The 10,236-nt window shown below is 44.6% G+C and overlaps 2 protein-coding genes across 6 annotated transcripts in view; one reads left to right on the top strand and one right to left on the bottom strand.

Annotated features, from left to right (window-relative positions):
* LOC107996813 (uncharacterized) overlaps window positions 1-10,033 on the top strand; it is an 89,152-nt gene extending 79,119 nt beyond the window's left edge. The window contains exons 3-4 of the mRNA XM_062071077.1: window positions 7,675-7,723; window positions 7,807-10,033. Of these exons, the coding sequence (XP_061927061.1) occupies window positions 7,675-7,723; window positions 7,807-7,836 (79 nt within the window). The 3' untranslated portion in view covers window positions 7,837-10,033. The remainder of the gene's footprint in view (window positions 1-7,674; window positions 7,724-7,806) is intronic.
* The window catches only part of LOC107996812 (zeta-sarcoglycan), a 209,665-nt gene that overhangs the window by 105,043 nt on the left and 94,386 nt on the right, over window positions 1-10,236 (bottom strand). The window lies entirely within an intron of this gene.

The raw sequence follows: 10,236 nt of genomic DNA, 5'->3' as shown, positions 1-10,236 counted from the left end.
GAGAGAGAGATTCATAGATAGATAGGGGAGAGGGTGGAAGCGTAATGGATGCAAACTTGAATCTAATACGCGGTTTTTCATTTTTTTCATTTTTCCCCCCATCCTTCGTCATATAGGATCACGCCTATCCGCTGGCCGTTTTGCCAGTTAACGAATACACGCGTGAAACAGGATGGAATAAAGAAGATGGAGGGTAGAGGGGGAGGGGGAGGGGGAGGCAGTATAGAGGAGGCAGTGAACTGACGCAGGTTCGATACGCAGACGCAATTGATGGATGATCCACGTCGAAACGTCTAGTGGTCTCTTTCCACGGTTGATGAAACGGGCGAGCTGCGCTTGCACGCACGCATGCACGCACGCACGCACACTCGCGCGCACAGGGGTGGTGGAGAACGGAAACGCGGCACAGAATGATTATATCGCGATGCAGGCACGTAGCGACAGGGCTTACCGAGCTGTCTGTGCCGCGATTCACTTCCACCCTTCTAATCAAGCTCCGGGGGTTACAAATTAATTTATCTTTGATAACTCGTCCCGTACCGATACAGGGAGAGAAACCTTCTCCCTCCCCTCCCTAACGTGTTGATAAATATCGAATGAAATTTCACTGGCTTCGGAGCTCACGTTGAATACGGAATGCATCACGTATGAGGCGATGCGATCTCCTTTGGAATAGGAACGAAGATATTTTCCCGAATTTATTGGGACGACAACGAGATCTTTTCTAATTCTTCGTTTCTTTTAATACAGAGAAGAGTTTCGTCGGTGCGTTCTCGTTGTACGCGAGTTCGAGCGTGCGTGTCGTTCTACTTGCGTAACTTATAATGAAATTTCATTTGTCTGCGTGGAAAATTGCTCGTTAATCGATCGTTAAGGGGGTACAAAGCATTCGAAAACGTATTTGTAGAAATTAGTGAATATTCGGGCAAAGAGCGAGGTTGCGACAGAGAGAGACTGTTCTCTGTTCAAATTCATAGCTGTGCGATTTCCGCGCGTTTGGCTAAATTACGAAGGATAAAGCCGAGAATAATCCGAATACGTGTAATAATAATAAAGTGGAGGTAAGAATCTCGGAAACGGTTAAACTAAATCGGCCGAAATTCTCGAACGAGAATTATTCGTATCAAAGTCTCTTTCAAAATTTTTCTCCCCTTCTCTGGCGAGCGAGCGATGAATTTGCTCGCGATTAACGCGAAAATATCTTGGAAGTATCGAGTCGAGGGAGCGTGTATAGTTTGCACGGTGGGCCAAGATACGAATGAATTATGGTCGACAATGTGGCCTCGGTACGCGCTGATGAATTACGACGTCGAAGCTGCCGCTCGCCCTGAATATATACACGCGGCTAATGACGACGAAATTTACACAGTACGCGATGATCGACTCCATTATGAATGCGTTCGATTCGTGCGCGCACCGCGATAACGCCGATCCAACCCATCCTCCGAACATTCTCCGAATACCTCGCGCGTCCCCCTCGTTTACGAAATTCTACTTCCTCCACTTTTCGTTTCGATCCTTCTTCCCTTCCCTCCCTCCCTCCCTCTTCGCCTGGTAAATGATGGTTTTTGAATATTATAGATTTTCGATTTGGAGCACGAGGAATTTTGTATAAATTGTGGGATGCGGCCAGGTGCTATTTATATCGTTAGCATACGCATCCTCATCCGATAATGTGCTTGGGAATGATGTACGAGTAATATCGATGCGGAAATCAACGAAGGATTAAAATTCGTGAGAAAAAAAAAAGATTCATTCTTAACTCATTTAAAAATGCATATGTGTTATATGATCGATGTACAAATGATTAAAGTCCGTGGCCGATGGACCCCGAACAGGGGTCCACGCGTCTTACGCCAAGGCGTCCTCTCTACGAACTACTACGAATCCATTTCGCAAATTCGCGCGTGTTGATCATTCTCAATTCCCGTCAAAACTTTCGCGTGGCAAAACTTGCCGAGAGTCCACGCAGATCCGATAAATTCCAATTACGCGGTTCTCCAATTACGTCGATTCATCGATTCTTTCTTTTTTTCTCGTCGACTTCAAATCCCACCGGACCCCTCCCTCTCCCTTTCCAGCAGGAAGAATCTTCGAAACATCGTAGCCAGCCCGAGGCATTGTACGGGAGAGCATTTTTCCTTTTTTTTTTTTTTTTTTACGATCGTCCAGGGTCGTTTAGAAAACGCGCATTAACGGTGGAACCGAGGGGGGGATGCAAAGTCTCCGATGCATTTCCCCGGGACAATTTCGATATTATGAAATATCGGCGGGGATCGTCTATCAAGCTTGATTAGCGGCGCGAAACGATGCAGCTGCGATCGCGCGGACGGGTAGAAAACGACGAGCACGAAACGAGCACTGGCGACGATCTCGAGCGCATAGAGGCTGCATAAATGCGTCGCCCCGGTCGCGGCACGCGATACTTGGATACTTGGGGGGGAGAGGAGAGGTTGGGGGCGCATCTATTACGGGGAAGCCGCGTCATGCTCGATTCTAGTTTATCGGGAATTTCTAAAGGCGGTATCTTGGTGCCTCGACGTGACCGCATTTCGCGTCAACGGTGAACGATACCTTTCTCTCTCTCTCTTTCCTTCCTTGTTTTTCCGCTCGATGAAAGGAAAAGAAAAAAAGAAAACACGAGATGCGAGGTTAATTGCTGTTAATACCGGTTCTTCTTATTTCTTATTTTCTCTTTCGTTTTCTATATTCAATTTTTTTTCTCTCTTTTGGTTTGTGGATTTTTCCCCCGCTTTTTCTCCGCTCGGCTCTGCATTTTGTTTTTCCCACTAACCGCCACCCTCTCCCTTCTTCTTTTATTCGTTTTAGCGGATTTCGAGTATTGATTTTTGTCGTCTGCATTCGAGGGAAAAATGAGGGTGAAATATTGGGCAGGGCGGGATGGCCCCGTGGAATGCATGGAACGTTGGAAGAATTGAAGGGTTAGTTGGAGTTATTGGCCCGGGGGTTATTTCGATCTTTATCCCTTCGTTTGTTATCGGCCGATGCTCGCGTCGAATCTGTTGTGCTAAATAGCACTGATCGAGGCAAATTGGAAGTCTGTTATAGAATTTGAAGCGCGGTACGATGACCTAATAGGATGGCTAAAACTGATTTCGAATATTTTATCGTCGGAATGTCGGTCGAGGAGGGAAGGGGGGAGGGGTATTTTCGAAAAATTAACTTTGAACACGATACACATAGAAACTTTATATCTACTGTATATCTATTATTTTACTTCGATCGATTATTTATTATCAAGTACATTAAAAGAAAGAAAACTATTATCGTTGTTTCCGCTTCTGGTTTGGAACCAGCTCGATTCGAAAAATTAAGGAACAATTCCGACGAAACTCGGTGCATCCGCCATTCCATCCGGCGAAAACGTATCGAAAGAGGAAGTATCGTGAGCAGGAAATTAAGACGGTGAGAGAAGAACTCGAAATAGAGCACTCTAATTATTTCCTTATTCGCGAGAACCTCGTTTCAACCTTTCCTCAGTTTCCTCCATTTTCCCCCATCGACGACGTCACGTTCGACGAGAAAACTACGAGCCCTCGGAATCGACCAACAGAGACGGAGAAGGAAACGGCGAGGAAGAAGAAGAAAGAAAGAAAGAAAGAAAGAAAAGAAAAGAGAGAAACGGAAAGAGAAAGAGAGAGAGAGAGAGCAAGGATAAAACAAAAAGGCGGGGAAACACGATTAGAAGGAAAGCAGGACGTGGAACGTAGAGTAGAGAGAGATGGGATAGGAATCAAAAAGTCGGGAGCCGTGCGTTCTTCATCTGGGCGAATCAGGATTTTCTTTGAGTTCAACCAACCCGACCAAACTGGCACGATCCCTCCCACCCCCTCTCACTTTTTCTCTCTCGATTCCCGCGATGAATTTCGTTCTAGACCCACTTAAAGCCTCGGGTTCATGCAGATTCCCCCTCCCCTCCCCCCATCCCCGTTTCTCTTTCACCCTGGCCAGCTTCTTCGGCTTTTTAACTTACAACTCCCGCTTTTCTTTTTCTTTTTTTTTTTGTAAGCGCGTGTTTCAAACGATGGAACGAGTCGGTTCCGAGTACGAAGAAGAGAAAGGAAGGGGCGCTGGTGAAAAGCGCAAAAAAGGTTAAATCGGATTTGGCCCTCGAGATCTCGACATCCGCGGATGAAAAGCGCGCCGGTTTAAATGCACACTCGGTCACACATAATGAACCGATTCTCGATCTTTGAGAGAGAGAGAAAGAGAGACTCTCGTCCATCTTCCATCCATTCCACGAATCGTTTCTACGATAGTGATCGTGTATATACACGCGCACGTATGATAAACAGATTAATCTGGAAGGGGGATCGAAGCTTCCCTCGTGGATAACGTTAATTCGCAGACTAATAACTCGGCGGCTAATTCTATTTCGACCTATGGTGTATGAATATTCGGTGAGCGTGACGAAGCGTGGCAAATGGAAGAGGTAGAAAATAAGTGTGACCGAAATAAAAGGCGTTGTCGTCGGGCACATTTGAGGGGAAGAAACGATCGTCGATTCGATCTCGTTATCGAGTCAGACTCTCGACCTATTACATGCAAATAAGTCACCGATCTCTCTCTCTCTCTCTCTCTCCCCCTCCTCTCTGAATAGTATCCGCCTTTGCTCTGGCTCCATCGTCACGATTCCAGTGATCGGTCCCTCCATCCGTCCATCCCCCTCAAAGCCCAAGCTTCCTCTTAATTACAGTTGTCTCGAGTCAATCTCGATGGTAATTAACCCATTCGCGCAAATCGTCGGCTTGCAGAAATACCCCAGACTCGGTATTATATGATATTTTGGAGGAGTTCAGGCCTGACCGATCGCGTGCACGCGAGCGAACGGCAGGGAAAGACGACGAGGGGAGGGAAGTTATACAGAGAGGGGAGAGGGTCGCGCGAGAAAAATCCGTAACCCGCTTACGACCGCCGATGAATATTGACGCAGCACCACCGATCCGCGTTAATTTGCATGGGGAACGCGTTAATTTGAAATTGAAATCAGCCGGAGAAATTGCTTAACATTTCGCGTCCCGCGTTGGAGGGATCGGCCACAGATATTGTCCGATCTCCGTGTAACTGCAAATTACCCGATCCGACACGCGTCCTTTTCCATTCCCTTTCCTTCTCTTTTTCTTCTCTTTCTGTTTTTTTTTTTTTTTATCTTACCAATCATGATTACGAATATCAAAGAATGCGATCGTCAATCGCGAGTAATTTTAGCATCATCTTTCCTTCCTGCGTTCATAAAAATCGCGTAATTTCTCTCGACAACGGAAGTAAGATAATCGAGTGTTATACTCTATCGTCTTCGACGATAAGATTCTTAAAATTCTAGTTCTATCACGGATGAATCGTACACAAGTTCGGATTTCATAGATTTGTGTTACATCAAGAGCGAAAAAAGGAAAGAGGGGAAAGGAAGCGGGAAATTTAATGGTACAAACGACTTTACGGCTCTTTCCCTCTTTTTCTTTATGCTATCCTATAAAGGGATGAAAACAGTAGCCAGCGTTAACGTATCGCGGCCATAATCGTTGGAAAGTTTTAAGTAATCATCTATGAATGTAACGCCGTGCCCGTTCCCCATTATCTTAAATATCCAGCAACTCGTCCTCCATCCTCTCCCCCCTCTCCCTTTCCAAAGATTCGTTTTCAATTTTATTCAACCCCGAAGAAAAGAAAGTGGGGGAAAAAAGGGAGAGAAAGAGAGGGAAAAAAGGAAACAGAGAAGAAGAACACCGCTAAATCATGGAAATTACGTATTTGCGCCGGGATACGTTTAAATTAAAAACTCGTTTTAAAGCTTGCACGCAATGCGCCCGTTGATTTATTTAACCGTACTTAGTGGAAACTTTCTCTACCGGCCCCGGAGGGCACGCGTTGTTCCTCGAGAATTTCTCCTCCGGGATAAGGCTCTGATGTTGGATGTCGGCAACCTCCGAAGACGCGTGGAAACGAGGGAATCTTTCATAACTGACGAAACGAATTTAATGGAAAAGAAAGAGGAGGGGGGAAGAAAGAAGGAAAGAAAGAAAGAGGGAAAGAAGGGACGAACGAGAGAAAGGAAAAGGGAGAGAAATATACACACATTCGCACGAGCACAGCGCGTGGAATCAAGTTTCGTTCTTGTTTCGCCGAAGGGTGAGGGAATTTCTCGCGCCACGGGATTACGAGAGGAGCCACTTTGCATAGCGCTTCTGAAAATTTTGATTATTCGTTCTCGAAAATTAGGCGCGCGGGAAATTTGAATTTCATAGGGTGAAAGCTTCTTTCTCGCGCAGAGAAGGGGGTGGCTATCAATATTGCGCGAATGCAACGAGGATTGGAAGTATTCTTTTGTTATATTTTTTTGTTCTCCTAGATTTTTACAATACTGCAGCAATTTCTTCCATTCCTTTCTGTCCCCTTAAATAATATGTTATTGGTTCGAATTTTATAATCACATTACGCTGACACTCTCCGAATATTTGTTCCCAAACGAGTTTTTCGTCAAAATTTTATTGAACGAATTAAAAGTAGATATAAAATGATACAGTTGGGAACTATATATATTTGAAGGATTAGTAAGGAGAATAAAGAAGATTATACGAGCTTTATAAAAATTTGATCTCGAAGAAACAAGAAAGGAAAGAAGGGTTCGAAAATTGAGAAAAGATCGCAAGATTCGTTAAATCGTGTAAATTCGTTCGCGTGCCGAAGCGCGCAAGTGGCGTTACACAAAGACTTATACATAATGCATGCAGTATCAAGACTCTTCTACTCGTTTCACGATCGCCAAAGTCTTCGCGATCTTACTTATCCACCATGCCATTGGCTCGATAAAATTTTACTCTTTCGTGTTACTCTCCTTTCTTCAGCAGCGCGGGGATTTTCACGCAAGAGAGAGAGAGAGAGAGAGAAGCACGTTGGAACAATGAAAAGCAAAAAAGGATGAAAAGGCGGGAGGATCGATGGGAGGGGAAGGTGGCGTGGAAAACTTGGGAAGACGAATAGCTCTCGTCCCTTAGGGGGGAGAGACGACGGATTGTAACGGTTTAAGAATTGCGACGATCGAGGAATTTTCATTACCTTTCGTTACCTTTCAAAAGAACTCGCTAATTTCGCATCAGGTTGGAGAGAATCGAAATTGATAAAAAACGATCCCTCCACTCTCTCTGCTTTAAGATCAGGGTATGTATTCCAAGAAATTACCCGGAGCGAAAGGATCTATTCAGATTTTTCGCTATCCGGACAATCTCGTGAAAGAGACGGCTTTCTCCCGTTTCTAAAATATCCCTTCTCTCCCGTTAAAATTCTATGAAACACAGAATTCAAAAGGTTGTAACAGGGACCGCTCTGCGTTACGTGTGCGATAGAAAATTCATAAGCTCGTAAAGGGGGTATTCGTATTAATCTTTTAATTTTTCCTGCACGGCCAAAGAATTATGGCTCGATATTCGATTACCTTATTATGGATTATTACATTTGCAACGATACACGATACAATATCTGTTCTAAAATTTCCATTTCCATCGTTATGAAGGCCCACAGTAATTTCATTTGTTATAATCTTTCTTGTTGTTATCCCGTGAAGAGGAAACTCTGTCATCTACCTTTTTTTAATAATTCGTTAAAAAATTGGGTCATTCGTGAACACAACTATAAATTATAAACTTTTTGTTGCAGTTACGAAGAGGAATGTCCATCGTCCACCACTTTGGATACGGATAATCCGGTAAGAAATTGGGTGAGCTTGCTTATCATAACTATCAACTTGTATCCATACGCTGATCCATGATCGTATGAATGTGTTGCTAGCTGTCCAATACCCTCGAAAATGATCCATAAGGCGAGCACGGCATCCGTCTTAATCAACCGGCAAGTTTTCGAGAGACTTAATGAAGCGCAAGCTATCCTTTTGACGCACGGAGTTATTAGACAAACCTCCTGTTTCAAGATTACCTCCGCAAGCTTTGAAAGGAAGAATCCGTACAGTTCCCACCCTCAAAACCGAGCAATAATTACGCGATATCGCGCTCACTTTCTCTCCTCCCTTTCTCTCTCTCTCTTTCACGCCGAAAAGGAACAGGATCCGGAGAAACTTTCCAATTATCGCGACATCTGTGATCTTGCAAAATAATCAGAGAGAGAAAGAGAGGAAGAAAGTCGTCATTTTGCCACCCTTTCACTCTAATGGAGAATTATTTCTCTAAAAATATACGAAATACGAATAAGACGGGGTATTTTTTTAAATTAAGGGGACGAGTCTGAGAGATCGGCGAGGAAGAATTGGTGGAATTATTGGTAGAGATTGATTTTTGAACGATAAACTTGAGATCCACGTCCCGTGGATGCTCGTATTTCCGGAGGGACAGAATTTACGGCCCTCGAGGACAAACGTTCGAGAGAGGGTGGCAAAGGGCAAGGCTCAATTCGTCTCCCGACCGACCATTGCCATTTTACTCGAGCCATTATTAAGGGGAATATTATTTTATTTCGCCTTTTTTCGTCATCAACCGTGCCCCGTTCAAGCGTCAGATACGAGGAGACTCGTTAACGACCGGTTGGAAAAAGATAAGCCTCCCTTTCTATTAACACGTACCGAGTTGTTCCAGGAAATTTAACGATTGCGAATATTTGCTAAAACAGTCTTCCCCGTTTTTATTCGCCATTCTCTCTCTCTCTCTCTCTCTCACATATTCACACACACGTAATTCGAATTAATACACGAACACCGATAAACGCTTTTACCCCTTCTCCCTCCCACTTTTCCCTTTTCTTTCGTCGAGGTTTCTCTTTTTCCCGTTCCGCAAAGATTTTTCCAGAAGCGGAATCTCGACCAGAAGCGAAAAAAAGGAACAGGGGGACTCGGAACAGTCTCTCTGTATCTCTCATAAAAAGGAAAAAAGGAAAACGTATTATCTACCCTCCATTGTTCCCGAGCCGCAACTTTATTTATTCAGAAACGAAGCAGGTTAACTCGGACAATATCCCCGGTTAACGACGCGATAATTAATATCGAGTTAAGGACAATGCCGGTCCCCAAGTGCTGGTGAATATGATCGAAAAGAACAATGGAGAGGCGAATTTCACGCGGCGGGGGAGCGTGCCACGAATGGAATACCGAATGAATCCGCGCGGATAGGTCGGATGGGGAGGAAAGAGAGCGAAGAGGGAGGAGGTTGATCGACGACGACACCGTGGTGTCGAGGTTACGTCCCAACCCTTGGAGAGGGTGAGAACTTGCGAGATTTACTGGGGCCGCTTAAGAGGGCCGGCCGGCCACCTTCAAATTAGTTACATCCACGCGAGAAGATAGATTAAATATTCATTTATCGCGGCCGGGGAGGAACCCTTGTCCTCGAGGAAGAGGGGAGATATTCGCCCCCTCTTTTTCTATCCCCGCAGATACACATTCGTGCGTGCGTGGTTTATTGGCCATAACTCCGGCGCGGCTACAAACGGCGGCTATACACCCCTTCCCCGTTTCGACTCACCCTTTTTACGTGCGAATACACAGGGTGTTCGAGAAAAAGAGCTCGAGGGCTTATACGGCGGTCCTTTCGATACAAAATTTCGTCGTCGAGTATCGCAAGTGCAATAATCCTGATTTAATCTGCTTTTGAATTATTACATTCGATAATAAAAAGGATCGATCGCGGAATCTACTACATTTTTCTGTAATTTTGTAACACCCTGTATAAGGAGAAGAGACGCGCATCCCCATTATTTCGTGCGTAGCGAGCAACGCGTCGTAATGCAATTACGCTTCTCCTGTTGTAATCATATCGTTTTTACAGCAATTACGAACGAGCCCTTTACACGGGTCACTTATGCATTATTCTCTCGTTTCGCCCCTTAATGCGCTCTATCCGCACGACACCTGGACACGATTAAACCTTCTGGACATCTGGTTGGACGAGTGAGAAATGGGAAAAAATTAGAAATGGAAAGTGGAATAAGATGGTTGACGTGACGTGCGAGAACAAGTAGAATAAGTTGTCAGAGAATGAGAGAGTTGTGGATATATACTTATTCGCGATTATTCTTGTTGTTTTTGAAGAATAGTTTATTGAAGCAATTTATCCGAAGAAACTTTATTCCTGGCTTCGACTATTAAATTTTCTCCATCGCTGGGGATATAGTCGTAGTTAAATGAGTAGTATAAGTCGGTCGTTTGTCAGGCGAGTAATACGGGTCAGTTTATCTACCCGATAAATATTGTGGATCAATCATTTGTCGTCGGGC

The sequence above is a fragment of the Apis cerana genome, linkage group LG2, assembly GCF_029169275.1.
Source record: "Apis cerana isolate GH-2021 linkage group LG2, AcerK_1.0, whole genome shotgun sequence".
In the NCBI taxonomy this organism is placed as follows: Eukaryota; Metazoa; Arthropoda; class Insecta; order Hymenoptera; family Apidae; genus Apis; species Apis cerana.
The sequence above is the reverse complement of the archived record's forward strand: the minus strand, read 5'-3'. Positions and strand labels throughout refer to the sequence as shown.